This window comes from Pseudorca crassidens, chromosome 13, assembly GCF_039906515.1.
Source record: "Pseudorca crassidens isolate mPseCra1 chromosome 13, mPseCra1.hap1, whole genome shotgun sequence".
Lineage (NCBI taxonomy): Eukaryota > Metazoa > Chordata > Mammalia > Artiodactyla > Delphinidae > Pseudorca > Pseudorca crassidens.
Genome location: NC_090308.1, coordinates 87,733,445 through 87,753,751, shown reverse-complemented (window position 1 = coordinate 87,753,751; position 20,307 = coordinate 87,733,445). Strand labels below are relative to the sequence as shown.

At 38.6% G+C, this 20,307-nt stretch overlaps 1 protein-coding gene across 2 annotated transcripts in view; it reads right to left on the bottom strand.

Annotated features, from left to right (window-relative positions):
* EYS (eyes shut homolog) overlaps nt 1–20,307 on the bottom strand; it is a 1,666,475-nt gene that overhangs the window by 98,088 nt on the left and 1,548,080 nt on the right. For both annotated transcript variants that reach the window (XM_067702876.1, XM_067702877.1), the window contains exon 35: nt 5,808–5,990. In XM_067702876.1, the coding sequence (XP_067558977.1) occupies nt 5,808–5,990 (183 nt within the window). The remainder of the gene's footprint in view (nt 1–5,807; nt 5,991–20,307) is intronic.

The following is a 20,307-nucleotide window of genomic DNA, read 5'->3' as shown; positions in this document are numbered from 1 at the left end:
ATGCACTCAGACGCAGACATCAATTATCCAGGGAGTTATGTATGTTTTTTTGAAAGAGTCTGTCACAGCATCACACCTTTTAATACAGGATAATGTTGAGACTTAAACTTACATTTCAATGATGTGAACAGTAATCCATGTCCTCCCCTCCCCTTTATTTAGGACCTAACTTTTCTGACATAATCTAGATAAATCTGTGACCACACAGTATTATGAATGAACCAGGAGAGCCTCTGTCTATGGAGAATCCTTCAGTGAGTGAAAGAATCAGTAAGCATGTGATTATTGCTTTCTCACACAGCACCTGCCATGTGAATGGGGCGTATGAAAGAAATTAAAGACTTAGTTTGTCCAAAAGGAATTTAAGATTAATCTTGATGAGGGATTATGCAATTGCTGCTATCCTAATGTATTTGATTTATGAAAATGGTAACTTCATACGATTTGAAGTAGTGATTGTGAATGACAACACAGTATATGATTAGGTTCCAAATTACAGTATAGAAGCTACCTGTTCCATACAGGCTTTGTGTAGGTAGGATATGGGAAACCTGGGTTTGTCAGAGGACCATTACCTGGATGGGTTGTATCGAGGATGGGAAGAGACCTGGGGCAGTTGCTCCAGGCAGGAGGGAGCAGGGAATGTGGTGTGGATGGGACAATGGTTCTCAGATGGCATAAGTGGGCTGGGGATGGGTTGGGAGAGAGTGGAGCTAGGGAGGCAAGCCGGACTGCTGTAGAGCATTGGCTGAAATGGAAGGGAATGGATGGGAAACACACAGAATGGGAGCACACTCCCTGACTGTTCTAGTTGGATGAAATGTCTACTTTCTGAGCTCCATCTTTTCTATCACTTACGTACTTCTTTAAATTCAATGATGCCTATGTTCCAGACAAGTATTAGACACCATGATGGATACTTTGTGTACCAGACATAATTTCTGACCTCTGGTTTAGTACTGTTAATAAAATTTTAACAAATTTTAAGTTAACGATAAGTTCACAAAATTTTAAGTACATTATGTTGTGCTTCCCTAAATTGATTATAAGTTTTAGTGTAACAGAGACAGAGATTTTTGTATTCATTCTTTCAAAACTGTAATGAGTGTCTACACTTGACAGCCTCTGTTGATAGAAAAAAGAAAAGCCACAGTCCTGGTTGAGAGAGATCCAGACAAACAGTTATAAAATATGGTAACTGTCCCCAGCAAGCTGCAGTGAGATGAATTCTTAAATTTCCTGGAAGTGTTAAAGACTTAAAGATAATTTTCTGAGTTGAGGCTTAAAGGATAGAAGTGGTTTTGAGGCATGAAAGTGAAGTGTGCATGGCTCAGGAAGATTGGGACAGCCTATGTGAAAGTACAAAGGTGGAGGATGCAGTGAAATGACACAATGACATGACCCAGTAACATGGCACTGTGACATGACACAGTGAAATGACCCAGAATGTACACGTGTGCTGATATTGCCGAGTGTAGGGCGGAATGAAGGACAAGAGATTGTGCAAATGGGCAGGGGCTGGATACATGTCTGTGCATGTTATGCAAAGGATCTTAGGTGGTATGTTATGAGGAAGCATGTTGATTAGGCAGCATACATTCAGACTTCTATGTGGAGAACAGAGAGGGAGAGGGCAGTACTGGGCAGGGAGCCTGGAAAGGAGGTTATTGCTACTGCGACCGCCTGTGATAGATAAACTGGGAGCAAGGAAGGGAAGAAAGAAGAAGGAGAAAAGATGAAAAAGTCATTGGAAGGTAAAATGGACAGACCTTGCTGTTTTATAAAACATGGGGTATAAACTGGAGAGAAGATGACAAGGACCTTGTCTGACTTATTCACAACTGTATCCCCAGCACTGGGAAGAATCCCTCATCTAGGCTCCCAGTAAATAGCTGTCAAAGTGAATAGAAGGGAGAAATCAAGATGACTCCTGGGTTCTGGAGGAAGCAGAATGTTTATACCAGTCGCCAGTGGAAGGAATATGGGAGGGGAAGATCAGGTATTCCTCTGTGGACCGATGTGGGACAGACTGGTGGTTTTTAGAAGAGCCGAGCTATAAGACACAAGTTATAAGGGAGCGAAGGAAGAATTGGTAATGAAGGAAATTCCAAATATGACTGCAGAAAGGCAGGACGAGTCTTAGGTTAGGTTAAAATCCTACGTCAAGAGAGACATTTTCAAGTGGAAATGTTTGACAGGGTAATTTGTCCAGAGTTCAATGTGCATGAAGTCTGGCAAAATCAGAGTCTGGCTCTGGGGACTCGAGGAAGAACATCACCCGTGTTGGGGAGTGAAGAAGTTCCCTTGCCTTTTCATGTCCCAAATTAGAGGTTGGCTTATAGTTCAAGTTATCATACGAACTCTGTGGCTTTGTGCATCTTTTAACTTGAGAAAGGCAAAGGCAGCATGTGAAATGTGGTTTTAGTAACAACCAAAGCACAGGTCAGAGATTTATGTTACTATACAATAATACCTATATGTGGAGATACCACTGTTAGAAGCACTAACTTGGGTCCTAGTTTCTTATATAGAAGAGAAAATTGCAAATTGTGTGGTTAATGTTGATCATAATATTTTAAAGGAATATATGTTTATTTAACCAATAACTTTATGCTACATAAATTGAAAAATCCTCCCTGCCTATGATATTACGAGCAATAACTGCATATCTTAGTCTGTCCCCACATATGGTCTAATTTAGCTGGTCCTTAGGGGTTTTGTATGATTGCTCTAAAATATTAGTTGCATGAAAAGCACCTAACGTTCTTGATAAAAGTCTATTTTTTTTAATTCAAGAGGGCCTGTGAATTAATATTTTAACAAGCACCATCGTGTGATTCCGATACAGGTGTGAAGAGGTTCTACCTGGAGAAATCCCCCCCTTGAGAAGCTCTTTGGCCTGACTTGCATTTGTTAGCTGGTGTTCTTGCTCTCTCTGGTGGTACAATGTGGAATTGTATGTTTCAGATTTTTCATTTTCACTGATTGGCACATAGACTCCACAATTAATCTACCAGTTACCCAGCCTTTATCTAGCCATGTTGTAAACCTACAGATGCATTAGCATTCATCTCCCTACACACAAAAGAGATGGGAGAAGACCAGAAAGTGTAACATGTAAAATTTCATACCTTAGAAGTGCTGCGACCAAGACAATACTTTTACATTTTTTGGTTTGGAGAATTTTGAAGGAATCTGTAGCTGAAGAGTATTGAAGAGGCATTTGGTGGCAGCATTTTCATGGGCCAAGTGTTTATCTTTTGCTTGGGTTCTTCCTCTGTGAATCGTTTAGGACTCAGACTCAAGCTTTGTGATGCTCATTTGAATTTTTCATTTGCCACTTTGTTTGTTTTTTGCTAATGGGAAGGATATAATTGTATGCAGAGTAAAGAGTTAAGGGTAGGAATTCCTTCTTCTTTTCCTTCTTTCCTCCCTGCCTTCTGGCAGTCATTCAACAGATGACTGCCAGTCATTCAACAGATGACAACCCTCCCCTGAGGGAGGCTTTGTGGGTGATACAGTGATAACCGGGACACCATTTCTCTGAACGAGGAGAGAAATGTAGCCCACCAAGGCCTGCCATGAGGGCTCCATGCCCAAAGTGCAGGGCAGCTCAGCAACCCTCAGAGGAAGGAGAGAGTAACCATGGGGAAATCATTACGGAGAAGATGGCATCTGAACTTCAAGTCCCTGAGACTGGCCACTCTAAGAACCTTTGTGTGACTGAGTTGCTGACTTATATGACATACAATTGTCTGTGCTTATTGTGGGTATTTTATTCAGTGCTGATTATGTGTCAGGCAGTGTGCTAAGTGTGGGTGTACAAAGTTCAGGAAGGATTGTAATCAAGCAGGGCCCTGTGGGGCCATCCCAGGGCAGAGCCCCGCCACCCCACCATGTCCTCTGCCAGCCTTTTGACCGTAGAAAAACTTTACTTAAAGAATAAATTTAATCAGAGAAATGAGAAATGTGGAAAGAAAGGAAAACTGTTAAGCAAGACAAAGTAATAATAGTTTAGCCATTAAGCAAAGTCAAGGACCTTTAGTTCCTCCTCCAGGGCTGTAGATACTATTCTGAGCCATGTCCTTTGAGCTGTTTTGCAGCTGAAACTGAAACCCTCACCAGGTGGAAGAAGTTAACTGCATGCTGCCCACAAGCAGGAAGACCCCAGGTGGAATCAGAAGGTGGATGATGTTGACTCCCAGTTACCTCACCACAAGCCAATCAGAAGAAGGTCCACAAGCTGATCACACCCCCCACACCCCCCCTCCCTTATCCTGTCTTTTAAAACCTTTCCCTCGAAGCCTTCAGGGAGTTTGTGCCTTTTAAGCATGAGCTGCCCTGGACTCCTTGCTTGGCGCCTGCAGTAAACGCTGCACTTTCCTTCACCACACCCAGTGTCGGTAGGTTGGCTTTACTGTGCTCAGGTGAGCAGACCTGAGTTTGGTTCGGTAACAGGATGGCTTGGTCTCTGTCTACCTAGAGATTCCATTCTCGTAGTAGAGGCAGACAGGAAACAAAATAGTTAAATGATAATAGATAACTATCTACAAAATAGATAAATGAATTGTAAATTGAGGTAAGGGCTTTGAAGGAAGTAACCAAGAGGCTAAGGTAGAGAATAACTTGGTTGGGGTGAGGTGAGACCTGCTTTTGTGGAGGTGGCTGGAGAAGGCCTCCTGCAACAACACAAGCAATGATGTTACGAGTCCAGTGCTCTCTGCTACTGAGTCCATGTCTTAACCATGTTCATCCTCCCAGCTCTGATGGGGAATCACCATCATTACACTCATTTGAAGAGAGAGGAGACTGAGGCACAGGGACACTAAGTAATTTGATGTGTAGTTTGTAAGTGGTGGAGACCAGATCCAAGCCTACCTTTCAGACCCAGAGCCTGCTCTCTTCACCACTCTGACAGGCATCTCCCGCCAAGGGTGTGGAGGGGAGAGCACATATGGGGTTCAGAGGCAGGAGAGTTCTCATGGGATAAAGCAGCCCTCGTGCTCCCAGAGGTGGGGTGAGGCTGCACACCACCCTTCCCTTGGGGTGTGGGCTTCTTTCAGACACGTGTTAATACAGAAACAGGCGTTGGGCGAGTTGAAAAAGGACAGAATTCGTTAGCTGCCCTAGCACTGTAGAATTACTGATGAGAAAGGTCATTTTCTGGTGTAACATTTTGATTTCACAGTGGAGGACCCCCAGCTCAGAGAATATAGGTGATTAATTGCTTAACTAGTTAGTTGTTGACTTGGGAGTAAAACATACGTGCTTTTCCTTGATCCCACGTGTGCATAACTGGTTTCTACTTAACACACAAATTTATCTTATAAATTGCTTTCCCACCAATTGAAGGGCACTGGAATACATGATTACAGACTAGTACTTTCTTAAATTCTTGCTCCTTTAATTTGGGATGGTTTTCTTTGAGGGCAACCATTCCCATTTCACGACACATGGTAAAATGTGTTCCTTTTGAGAATTTCCCTTCTCTCCTCTGTGGAAATGCAAAGAAACAGAGGACAGGACCAGTCGATAAGCTCACTTCTCGTGTGACTCGCCCCCTTCTCTTTCTTCACATTTGCTGGCAGGAGTTACAATGCGCTGATTATAAGAGGTGGCCTGATGTGAACAGGGCTTGGGGGTCAAGGGCTGATGCACACCTTGGACAAGGCACACGCTTGAGCAGCAGACAGGAGGAGGCTGATCCAGGCAAGCACCTGCCTCACCCACAGCCATAGTCCCTGAGGAAGCTCTCAAGTATTGTTCAAAAAACCTAAGCAAGCCCTAGAGGGTTCAGGTAATCTTACCATGGCCCTTCTGTCCGGTGAAAAATAACAAGTTGTCTTGCACTGCTGAGTGGTTGTTTGCCAGCTGAAACTTCAAGTGGAACTCATAATCATAGCTGATGTCTGGGACCCGTGAATAAGCCAGGAACGAGGTATATCCAAAGGCATCCATCCCACTGAGCCTGGGCTGGGTGATGTGAACAGCTGTGGAAAAGCCCAAAGCAAACAGTTAAAACAAGCCTGTTCATGGACTTGTAAGAGGAGGGTTGTGTTTTGCTGCTGCATCTCGCCACATAGTCTGTTTACTATCACATTAATTATACGTATGTGCCCTTCAGCATTGAGCAACTCAGAGACTCAATAGGGAATTCAAATCCAGAACAAAGGAAGGGTAGTGTTTTGAGATCCTGTGTATAATCCTTTAACTCACATACCATTTTGACATGAAGAATTTACTTAAAAAGCAAAATTCTACATTTTGGAGATTAATTTTAGAAATAGAAAAGATCATACGCAGTCAAAGTATTTGCCTAGGTGCTTTGTAACAATAATTTGGCATCCAAAGGCCAGATATGACTTAGAGAGGGACTCACAGCTTGGAACAAACTGAGCTTCTCTAACTCTTTACTTTTCTAAGAGCCAAAGGTCAGGGGTAGGAAGGCCAAGAGATGGGAAGGAAATGGATGTTTCCATCACCATATTGTGAATGACCTGAAATTTCCTTGAAGTGAAATCGTTGTCTAAAAGAAATGCTCTTCCTTACTTTGTTCAGACACGTGTTAGATAGTGAAAGCGTGGGTTTCAATAGGCCTGAAACTGTAGGGAGATTTAGTAGAAACAGGAAATGGTAAAACCCAGAAGTACAAGGGCCAGTGCGGACAAATAAGATTTAGTTGAAGGGTGCTATCAGCCAGCTAGCTTCTCTTTTCATCCTGCCTCTAATCTTGTATCCATATTTTCTCTTTCATTGTTCTGTTTCCTTCATAAATAGTCCCAACTGGCTTTTATTTCCTCACTTCAAGGGGAACAGGGAACAGGAAGGGGGATTTTGACCCCCATCCTGACTACTGTGAATGGTATCCCCAGATTAAAGGATGTTCCTAGACTCTATCTTTATTCGTTCAAGACAGCTCAATAGAGGGAAGAAAGCTTGTCTTGATTACTTTATAATGCTCCCTTCTCAAGAGGTGGTAGCTCTCTCACGAAGTTGTAAAACTAGAATTTTTACAAACTTTAAGAAATATCTTCACTCTGGTACTTAACACTTAAAACAAAAGAGTTGTTATGTCTGGTTATAATTGTTTATATAGCAAATAATTCTGCTATCCTGGGAAAAAGAATTCTATTTATCAGAGGCTTTTATTTCTGCTTGTTTCACATAACTATTCAAGTAGGGATTTGTATGGAATCAGCTGAATACTTCATTTTGATATTTTATTAAAATCTTATCAGTTTACTCCTTGGGATGTGTGTCCTAGGATAAGTAAACATTTTCTCAAAACTCACCAGAATCTGAATTAGGATTTTGAGACATACCACCTTTTATATATATATATAATCTAATGAAGTAATTGGTGGTTTGTGTTTCAGAGATAATAAGACTTCCCATCAGGGATTTCAGTGGTTCTGTAAGTAGGATGGTTGAAGGAAATTAAATAAAATTAACTGGGATTGAAGCAAAATAAAAATATTGATGGTGTTTGAATGTTGGCATTAAAAACAGTTAAAATAGAATTCAATTAAATACTAAAAATAGGAATGTCTTTCTTTTATAACATTTCTTCCTGTTAATAATTTACAACTGAGTCTACTAAAAGTTTTTGTACATTTAGGTTAGATCAACAAATACGTATGTAGTTCACTATCTGACCTTGAGCTAGATATTGGTGACACAAGGATAATAAAGCACAATCCTTACCCTCAAGGAGCTAGTGTGTGGTCAGTTAAATTACTCAACTGAACTAGACTGAATCTTGGCTGATGACAGCAGTTCACCTACAGGTGACAAGCAAAGATCATTTCAGGTGGAAAGAACAACTTATTCTACAATAGGGAGGCCAAAAAGCATGTCATACTCAGGGAACCCATGGAGTTTGCAAGTTTTAGAATGAAGTATAAAAAGGAAAGTGGAAGCAAATGAAATGACATAGTTAAGACAGGGGTCAAATTATGAAGGGTTTGATATTTTCCTCATAATTTTTGAGTAGTTAAGCAAATATCAAAGTTGCCTTTTAGAAATATCACTGTAGTGATGAAATGTGAAGGCTGGATTAGACAGGGGGAACTGGAGGAGAAACCTTTGGTCAAGAATGATAAGGAGGACTTTGAGGACATTGGGAAGTCTAACAATGAGTTCAGCTTGTACTGGGGGGGCAGTGGTGGCCCTTGTCCACGTGCTCAGTGGTTTGTCTCCCAGCAAGAGCACCCAGCTCCGCTCACTCCACATGGCAGCTTAGCACTGGATCTGGGGCAGACAGGTCCTGGGAGAAGTCAGCCACAAGGCAGCCCAGATCTCAGGTGGCAGCACAGCCACTTCAATTCCTGCAGCAATAACACCCTGACCCCCAGGCCACAGCATTGTACTAGATCTGGGATGAACACAACAGGGCTTTCCCTGTTTCTGAGTGGAACTGCAGACAACTGCATGGGAGGCACATAGGTTCGCTGTGACTGCATGGACCTCACTTGCTTCAGCAATCACACACTTAAGGGCAATGAAGCCTTATTGAACCTGACCCTCAGGGCTTCCACCCCAAGAGCTGGGGAAAAGACCCTGACACTGACAGAATGGTAACAGCCACAGAGCAGAGAAGAAGACCTGCCTCACATCCTACACAGGCTTTAAATCCCCCAACACAAACCACGCCCCCTATCAAGGAGATAACAGCCAGCACACACCGAGGAAAGATATAGTTGGTTTCCATACCAAAACCAGCCCTACCACCAAAACTATTAGAAACACACAGTCTGTACAATGATGCTCCCACATAAAAACACCCCTTCAAGACCACAATAGATAACTGTTTCTCCCAAATTCATAGAGACAGAAAAAGTTAAATAAAATAAAAAGGCAGAAGAACTACTCCCAATTAAAAGAGGAAGAGACACACCCACCCCCAAAGAACATATAATGAAACAGACTTTACTGGTTCAACAGACCCAGATTTCAAAGAGGTGGGAATAAAAATGCTAACTAAGTTAAGAAAGATTATTGATATAAACACAGATAACTGTAACAAGGAAATAAAAGTTATACAGATGAATCAATCTAAAATAGATAATTCAGTTTCAGAGATAAAAAGCAATCTTCACAGGGAACTATATTCAACATCTTGTAATAACTTATAATGGAAAGAATATAAAAAAAGAATATATTGATATATCTATATATCTATCTCTCTATATATAACCAAATTACTTTGCTGTACACATGCAACTAACTCAACATTGTAAATCAACTATACTTCAAAAAAAGAAAAAGAAAAAGTAAAGGAAAGCAGTCTAGAAGTAATAGATAGCCAATTAAATGAGACAGAAGAACAAATAAGTGACCTGGAAGATAAAATAATGGAAACCACCCAATCAGAAGAACAGACAGAAAAAACAATAAGAAATGAAACCAACATAAGGTCTATGGGAAAATATAAAGCAAACCATTTTATGCATGGTATGAGTTCCAGAAGGAGAAGAGAGAGAGAAGATCAAACATGTAGTTGAAGAAATTAAGGCTGAAAACTTCCCAAACCTAAAGAAGGAAACAGATATCCAGATACAGAAAGAGCCAAGCGTCCCAAAAAAGATGAACCCAAACAGACCTACACCAAGGCATCATAATTAAAATGGCAAACATTAAAGATAAAGAGAGGATTCCTATGGCAGCAAGAGAAAAACAAAGGGTCAGATACAAGGGAATCCACATAAGTTTTCAACTGATTTCTCTGCAGAAACTTTGCAGGCCAGAAGGGAGTGTCATGATATATTTCAAGTCCTGAAAGGGAAAATCTGCAACCTAGGATACTCTACCCAGCAAGATTATCATTTAGAATAAAAGGAGAGATAAAGAATTTCTCAGACAAGCAAAAACTAAAAGAATTCAGCAATACTAAACCTACCTTAAAAGAAATAATGAAGGATCTTCTTTAAGTAGAAAAAAAGCAAGAATCTATAGGAAAGGAAAAAAATCACAGAGGAAAGGCAAATATATAATCAGTACTGAAGATCAATTAAATAAGCTAGTACATACACTAAAAACAATAAAAGAATTATAAAAACAAGTATAATGATAATAAGCAGTAAAAGAGGATGTAAGAGGATATGAAGATGTAAAATAGGACATCAAAATCACAAAGTTTGAGGGAGGGGAGTAGAAAAGGTAGACCTTTTAGAATATATTTGAACTTGAATGATTGTCAGTTTAAAGCAAGTAGACATATTATGGGTCAACATACATGAACTCCATGGTAACCACAAATCAAAAACATACAATAGATTCACAAAAGCCAAAAAGAAAGGGACTCAAGCATACTACAAAAGAAAACCATCAAATCACAAAAGGAAAAGAAAAAAGAAAAATGAACAAAGAACTACAAAAACAACTGGAAACCAAAAATTAAAACAGCAATAAGTACATACCTATCAATAATTACTTTAACTGTCAATGGATTAAATGCTCTGATCAAAAGACATAGGGTGGCTTATAGGATAAAAAAAAAAAAGAGAACCTGCAATATGCTACATTCAAGAGACTCACTTCAGGGCAAAGGACACATACAGACTGAAAGTGAAGGGATAGAAAAAGGTATTGCATGCAAATGGAAGCAACAGGAAAGTGGGGGTAGCAATATTCATATCTATTAACATAAACTTTAAAACAGGGCATAAAGAAAGACAAATAAGGGCATTATATAATGATAAAAAGATCAATACAGAAAGGGGATGTTACACACATTAACATATACACACCCAATGTTGGAGCACCTAAATATATAAAGCAAATACTAACAGATGTAGAGGGAGAAACTGACAATAATACAATAATAGTAGGAGATTTTAACACCCCATTGACATCAATGGACAAATCATCCAGACAGAAAATCAATAAGGCAACAGAGGTTCTATATGACCCAATAGATCAGTTAGACTTAATTGATATCTACAGGACACTACATCCAAAAAAAGTAGAATACACATTATTTTCAAGTGTGCATGGAATGTTCTCTAAGATAGACCACATACTAAGTCACAAAATGAGCCTCGATAAATTTAAGAGGATAGAAATTATATCAAGCATCTTTTCTGATCACAATGATATGAAAACTAAACATCAACTACAGGAAGAAAAATGGGAAAAAAACAAACACATGGAGACTAAACAACATGAAAAAAAAATGGGTCAATGATGAAATCAAAGAAGAAATTAGAAAAGGAGACAAATGAAAATGAAAACACAACTTTACAAAATCTATGGGATGTACCAAAAGCAGTTCTAAAAAGAAAGCTGATTCCCAAAGACTGAAGAGGTGGGAACACTTCTAAATTTATTCAATGAGTCACCATCACCCTGATACCAAAACTAGACAAAGAAACTACAGAAAAAGAAAAATACAGGTCAATATCTGATGAATAAATGCAAAAACCATCAACAAAACATTAGCAAATGGAATCCAAAAATACATAAAAAGAATCATACACTATTATTAAGCGGAATTTATCCCAGGGATATAAAAATGGTTCACTATTCACAAATCAGTCAATGTGATACATCACATTAACAAAATAAGGAATAACACCCATATGATTATCTCAATAGATGCATAAAAAGCATTTGATAAAATTCAACATCTATTCATGATAAAAACTCTCAAAGTTGGTATAGAGGGGCTATATTTCAACATAATAAAGACCATTTATGACAAACCCACAGCCAACATAACACTCAATGGTGAAAAGCTGAAAGCTTTCCTGCTAAAATCTGGAACAAGACTAGAATGCCCACTCTCACCACTTCTATTCAACATAGTATTGAGAGCCCTAGCCACAGCAATCAGATAAGGAAAAGAAATAAAAATTATACAAATTGGAAGGGAAGAGGTAAAATTGTCATTATATGCAGATGACATGATAATATATATAGAAAATCCTAAAGACTCCACACAAAAAACTTTTAGAACTGATAAACAAATTTAGCAAGGTAGCAGGATACAAGATTAACATGCAGAAATCTGTTGAATTTCTTTAAACTGACAATGAAATATCAGAAAGGGAAAGCAAAAAAAAAAAAATCCCATTTAAAATTGCATTAAAAAATACTTAGGAATAAACCTGACCAAGGAGGTGAAATACCTATATGCTGAGAACTATTAAATGTTGATAAAGGAAAATGAAGATGATTCAAAGAAATGGAAAGATATCTCACATTCCTGGATTGGAAGAATTAATATTGTTAAAATGGCCATACTGCCCAAAGCAATATACAGATTTAATGTAACAACTTTCAAATTACCCATGACATTTTTCATGGAACTAGAACAAATAATCCTAAAATTTATATGGAAACATAGAAGACCCAGAATTGTCAAAACAATCCTGAAGAAAAAGAACAAAGCTGGAGACATAACCCTTTCAGACTTCAAACAATATTACAAAGCTACAGTAATCAAAACAACATGGAATAAGCACAAAAACAGACATATGGATCAATGGAACAGAACAGAAAGCCGAGAAATAAACCCACACCCCTATGGTCAACTAACCTTTGACAAAGGAGGCAAGAATATACAATGGAGAAAAGCCAGTCTCTTCAGCAAGTGGTATTGGGAAAGCTGGACAGCTGCATGTAAATCAATGAATTTAAAACATGCTTTCACACCATACACAAAAATAATCTCAAAGTGGCTAAAAGACTTAAATATAAGGCATGACACCATAAAACTCCTAGAAGAGAACATAATCAAAACATTCTCTGACATAAATCATAAGAATGTTTTCTTAGGTGAGTCTCCCAAGGCAATAGAAACAAAAACGAAAATAAACAAAAAACAAACAACCAACCCAATTGAAAAATGGGCAGAAGACATAAACAGACTTTTCTCCAAAGAAGATATACACGTGGCCAAAAGGCACATGAAAATATGCTCAGCATTGCTAATTATTACAGAAATGCAAATCAAAACCACAGTGAAGTATCACCTCACACCAGTTAGAATGGCTATCATCAAAAAATAATAAATGCTGGAGAGGGTGTGGAGAAAAGGGAATCCTCCTACACTGTTGGTGGGAATGCATATTGGTGTAGCCACCATGGAAAACAGTATGGAGGTTCCTTAACAAAGTAAAAATAGAGATACCATATGATCCAGCAGTCCTACTCCTGGGCATATATCCAGAGAAAACTCTAATTTGAAAAGATAAATACACTCCTATGTTCATAGCAGCACTATTTACAATAACAATGACATGGAAGCAACCTAAATGTCCACTGACAGATGAGTGGATAAAGAGATGTGGTGTGTAATATATATATATAATGGAGTATTACTCAACCATAAAAAAGAATGAAATATTGCCATTTGCAGCAACATGCATGGACTTAGACAATATTACACTTAGTGAAATAAGTCAGACAGAGAAGGACAAATACTATATGGTATCATGTATATGTGAAATCTAAAACATAATACAAACCAGTCTGTGTACAAGACAGAAACAGACTCACAGACGTAGAAAACAAACTTATGGCTACCAAAGGGGAGAGGGTTGGATGGACAAATTAGGAATATGGGATTAATAGATACAAAGTAATATACATAAAATAGATAGGCAACAAGGACTTACTATATAGCACAGAGAATTATACTTAATATCTTGTAATAAGCTATAACAGAATATAATCTGGGATTAAAAAATCCCTGAAACTGAATCACTATTCTGTACACTTAAAACTAACAACATTATGAATCAACTACACTTTAATTTAAAAAAACAAGAAAAATAATCCCTGAAACATAAGGATTCACATTGTAATATCTGCATTACAGTTTATGGCATAACTTTGAGAATAACATTTTCATGAATCTGTATAACTCACATTACATAAACTGTAAATTTATTCTGGGTTCAATAATCTTTGTGATAAATCAAATTTCCCAGACATTACACACATGGAATATTCCAGAACTTATGTGTTTTGAACACTTTTCTCCTCCCTAACACATGAGTTTCTTTATGCCAGTGGTCATTTAGTTAAGAAATTAAGAAACATCAATGTTGGAATGAGTCATCAGTCAAGTTCAGTGGAAAAAAAAAATGTTTTAGCTTTTTAATCTCTTATTTTTTAAACCATGGATCTATAAATGTGCTTTTCTATACTCCAAAGTAACAAAAGAAACTAATCAAAATGGCAGAGAGTAAGATGTGGAGATCACCTTCCTCCTCATAAATACATCAAAAATACATCTACATGTGGAACAACTCCTACAGAACACCTACTGAATGCTGGCAGAAGACCTCAGACTTCCCAAAAGGCAAGAAACTCCTTACGTATCTGGGGAGGGAAGAAGAAAAAAGAAAAAACAGAGACAAAAGAATAGGGACGGGACATGCACCAGTGGGAGGGAGCTGTGAAGGAGGAAAAGTTTCCACACACTAGGAAGCCCCTTCACTGGTGGAGACTGTGTGTGGCGGGGGTGAAGCTTCGGAGCCACGGAAGATAGTGCAGCAACAGAGGTGCAGAGAGAAAAGTGGAGAGATTTCCTCACAGAGAATCAGTGACCGGCACTCACCAGCCTGAGAGGCTTGTCTGCTCACCCGCCGGGGCAGGTGGGGGATGGGAGCTGAGGCTCGGGCTTCGGATGTCAGATCCCACGGAGAGGACTGGTGTTGGCTGCATGAACACACTCTGAAGGGGGTTAGTGCACCACAGCTAGCCAGGAGGGAGTCTGGGAAAAGGTCTGGACCTGTCAGAGAGGCAAGAGACCATTGTTTTGGGGTACGTGAGGAGAGGGGATTCAGGGCTCCACCTAAATGAGCTCCAGAGATGAGTGTGAGCCTCGGCTATCATATTGGACCACAGAGATGGGTATGAAATGCTAATGCTGCTGCTGCTGTAGCCACCAAGAATCCTGTGTGCAAGCACAGGTCACTATCCACACCCCTCCAGGAGCCTGTGCAGCCCGCCACTGCCACGGTCCCATGATCCAGGGACAACTTCCCCAGGAGAACACATGATCAGCCTCAGGCTGCTACAACATCATGCTGACCTCTGCCGCTGCAGGCTCACCCTGCATTCCAATTATGACTACCGTATCTCTCCCTCTCCCTGGCCTGAGTGAGTAAGAGAGCCCTAATCAGCTGTTGCTTTAACCCCCTCCTCTATGGGTGGGTAACAGGCAACTGAGGGTGGCCTACATGTAGAGGCAGGGCCAAAACCAAAGCTGAAGCCCAGGAGCTGTGCGAACAAAGAAGAGAAAGGGAAATTTCTCCATGCAGCCTCAGGAGCAGCAGATTAAATCCCACAATCAATTTGATAAACCCTGCATCTGAAGAATACCTGAATAGACAACAAATGTTCCCAAAATTCAGTTGGTGGACTTTGGGAACAACTGTAGACTTGGGGTTTGCTTTCTTTGTCTAATCTGTTTCTGGTTTTATGTTTATCTTAGTTTAGTATTTAGTGATTATTTTCATTGTTGCATTTGTTTATTGGGTTGATTGCTCTCTTACTTTTTTATATATATTTTTTTCTCCCTTTTCTCTTTTTGTGACTGTGTATGTGTATGTTTCTTTGTGTGATTTTGTCTGTATAGGTTTGCTTTTACCATTTGTCCTAGGGTTCTGTCTGTTCATTCTTTTTTCTTTCTTTCTTCCTTTCTTTGAGCTGTGTGGCTGGCAGTGTTTTGGTGCTCCAGCTGGGTATCAGGGCCTGAGCCTCTGAGGTGGGAGGGTCGAGTCCAGGACACTGGACCAACAGAAACCTCATGGACCTTTGTAATATCAATTGGCAAGAGCTCTCCCAGAGATCTCTGTCTCAACGCTAAGACACAGCTCCACTCAATGACCAGAAAGCTCCAGTGCTGGATGCACCATGCCAAACAACTATCAAGACATGAACACAACCCACCCATAAGCAGAGAGGCTGCTTAAAGTCACACTAAGTCCACAGACACCCCAAAACACACCACTAGATGTGGCCCTGCCCACTGGAAGGAAAAGATCCAGCCTCACCCACCAGAACACAGGCACCAGTCCCCTCCACCAGGAAGCCTACACAACCCACTGAACAAACCACACCCACTGGGGGCAGACATGAAAAATAACGTGAGTATTGAACATGCAGCCTGCAGAAAAAGGAGGTCCTGAACACAGTATGTTAAACAAAATGAGAAAACAGAGAAATATGCAGCAGATGAAGGAGTAAGGTAAAAAACCACCAGAACAAACAAATGAAGAGGAAATAGGCAGTCTACCTGAAAAAGAATTCAGAGTAACAACAGTAAACAGGATCCCAAATCTTGGAAATAGAATGGAGAAAATACAAGAAATGTTTAACAAGGACCTAGAAAAACTAAAGAGCAAACAAACAATGATGAACAGCACAATAAATGAAATTAAAAATTCTCTAGAAGGAATCAATAGCAGAATAACTGAGGTAGAAGAAAGGATAAGTGACATGGAAGAAAAAATAGTGTCTCAGAGACTTCTGGGGTAACATTAAATGCACCAACAATCGAATTATAGGGATCCCAGATAAAGGAGAGAAAATGAAAGGGTCTCAGAAAATATTTGATAGGATTATAGTTGAAAACTTCCCTAACATGGGAAAGGAAATTGTCAATCAAGTCCAGGAAATTGTCAATCAAGTCCACAGTGTCCCATACAGGATAAATCCAAGGAGAAACACAACAAGACACATATTAATCAAGCTATGAAAAATTAAATGCAAACAAAAAATATCAAAAACAGTAAGGGAAAAGAAACAAATAACATACAAGGGAATCCCAATAAGGTTGACAGCTGATTTTTCAGTAGAAATTCTGCAGGCCAGAAGGGAGTGGCAGGACATATTTAAAGTGATGAAAGGGGAAAAAAAAACTATAACCAAGATTACTCTACCCAACAAGGATCTCATTCAGATTTGATGGAGAAATTAAAACCTTCACAGACAAGCAAAAGCTAAGAGAATTCAGCAGCATAAATCCAGCTTTACAACAAATGTTAAAGGAACTTCTGTAGGCAGGAAACACAAGAGAAAGAAAAGACCTAAAATAGCAAACTGAAAACAATTAACAAAATGGTAATAGGAACATACATATTGATAATTACCTTAAATGTAAATGGATTAAATCCTCCAACCAAAAGACACAGACTGGCTGAATGGTTACAAAAACAAGACCCATATATATGCTGTCTACAAGAGACTCACTTCAGACATAGGGACACATACAGACTGAAAGTGAGGTATGGAAAAAAAAATCAAAAGAAAGCTGGAGTAGCAATTCTTATATCAGACAAAATAGACTTTAAAATAAAGACTATTACAAGAGACAAAGAAGGACACTACATTATGATCAAGGGATCAATCCAAGAAGATATAACAATTGTAAATGTTTATGCACCCAACATAGGAGCACCACAATACATAAGGCAAATGCTAACAGCCATAAAAGGGGAAATTGACAGTAACACATCATAGTAGGGGCTTTAACACCACACTTAAACCAATGGACAGGTGATCCAAAATGAAAATAAATAAGGAAGAACAAGTTTTAAAAGACATATTACACCAGATAGACTTAATGAATATTTATAGTACATTATATCCAAAAATAACAGAATACACTTTCTTCTTAAGTGCTCTGGAACATTCTCCAGACAGATCAGATCTTGAATGACAAATCAAGCCTTGGTAAATTTAAGAAAATTGAAATTGATCAAGTATCTTTTTGGACCACAATGCTATGAGAATTGATATCAATTAGAGGAAAAAAATTGTAAAAAATACAAACAAATGGTGGCTAAACAATATGTTATTAAGTAACCAAGAGATCATGGAAGAAATCAAAGAGGAAATCAAAAAAATATCTAGAAACAAATGACAATGAAAACACAATGAGCCAAAACCTTTGGGATGCAGCAAAAGCAGTTCTAAGAGGGAAGTTTATAGCAATACAATCCTATCTCAAGAAACAAGAAAAATCTCAAATAAACAACTTATCCTTACACTTAAAGCAATTAGAGGAAGAAGAACAAAAAAACCCCATAGTTAGCAGAAGGAAAGAAGTCATAAAGATTAGATCAGAAATAAATGAAAAAGAAATAAAGGAAACAATAGCAAAGATCAATAAAAGTAAAAGCTGGGTTTTTGAGAAGATAAGTAAAATTGATAAACCACTAGCCAGACTCATCAAGAAAAAAAGGGAGAAGACTCAAATAAACAAAATTAGAAATGAACAACGAGATGTATCAACTGACACTGTGGAAATATGAAGGATCATGAGAGATTACTACAAGCAAGTATATGCCAATAAAATGAACCACCTCGAAGAAATGGACAAATTCTTAGAAAAGTACCACCTTCCAAGACTGAACCAGGAAGAAATAGAAAATATGAAGAGATCATTCCCAAACACTGAAATTGAAACTGTGATTAACAATCTTCCAAAAAACAAAATCCAATGACCTGTGGCTTCAGAGGCGAATTCTATCAAACATTAAAAGAAGAGTTACAGCTATATGTCTCAACTTTTCCAAAATATAGCAGAGGGAGGAACACTGCCAAAGTCATTCTACAAGGCCACCATCACCATGATACCAAAACCAGACAAAGATGTCACAAAAAAAGAAAATCACAGACCAATACCACTGATGAACACAGATGCAAAAATCCTCAACAAGATACTAGCAACAGAATCCAACAGCACATCAAAAGGATCATACACCATGATCAATTGAGCTTCATCCCAGGAATGTAAGGATTCTTCAATATACGCAAATCAATCAATGTGATACACCATATTAACAAACTGAAGGATAAAAACCATATGATAATCTCGATAGATGTAGAAAAATCTTTTGACACAATTCAACACTCATTTATTATAAAAACTCTCCAGACAGTGGGCATAGAGGGACCTACCTCAACATAATAAAGGCCATATATGACAAACCCACAGCCAACATCATTCTCAGTGGTGAAAACTGAAACCATTTTCTCTAAGATCAGGAAAAAGACAAGGTAGTCCACTTTCACCCCTGTCATTCAACATAGTTTTGGAAGTTTTAGCCACAGCAAACAGAGAAGAAAAAGAAGTAAAAAGAATCTAAATCAGTAAAGAAGAAGTAAAACTGTCATTGTTTGCAGATGATAAGATGCTTTACATAGAGAATCATAAAGATGCTACCAGAAAACTACTAGAGCTAATCAATGAATTTGGTAAAGTAGCAGGATACAAAATTAATGCACAGAAATCTCTTGCATTCCTATACACTAATGATGAAAAATCTGAAAGTGAAATTAAGAAAACACTCCCATTTACCACTGCAACAAAAATAATAAAATATCTAGGAATAAACCTTCCTAACGAGACAGAAGACCTGTATGCAGAAAAGTATAAGACACTGATGAAAGAAATTAAGGACGATACAAACAGATGGAGAGATATACCATGTTCTTGTACTGGAAGAATCAACATTGTGAAAATGACTTTACTACCCTAAGCAATCTACAGATTCAATGCAGTCCCTATGAAACTACCAATGGCATTTTTCACAGAACTAGAACAAAAAATCTGTATGGAAACACAAAAGACCCCGAATAGCCAAAGCAATCTTGAGAAAGAAAAATGGAGCTGGAGGAATCAGGCTCCCTGACTTCAGACTATACTACAAAGCTGCAGTCATCAAGAGAGTATGGTACTGGCACAAAAAGAGAAATATAGATCAATGGAACAGAATAGAAAGCCCAGAAATAAACCCTCGCACATATGGTCACCTTATCTTTGATAAAGGAGACAAAAATATACAATGGAGAAAAGACAGCCTCTTCAATAAGTGGTTCTGAGAAAACTGGACAGGTACATATAAAAAAATGAAATTAGAACACTTCCTAGCACAATACACAAAAATAAACTCAAAATGGATTAAAAACCTGAAATTAAGTGCAGACACTGTAAAACAGAGGAAAACATAGGCAGAACACTCTATGACATAAATCACAGCAAGATATTTTTTGACCCACCTCCTAGAGAAATGGAGATAAAAACAAAAATAAACAAATGGGACCTAATGAAACTTAAAGCTTCTGCACAGCAAAGGAAACCATAAACAAGACCAAAAGACAACCCTCAGAATGGGAGAAAATATTTGCAAATGAAGCAACTGACAGACGATAAGTGCTCAAGCACTTTACAAGCAGCTCAATATCAAAAAAAAACAAACAACCCAATCCAAAAATGGGCAGAAGACCTAAATAGACATTTCTCCAAAGAAGATATACAGATTGCCAACAAACACATGAAAGGATGCT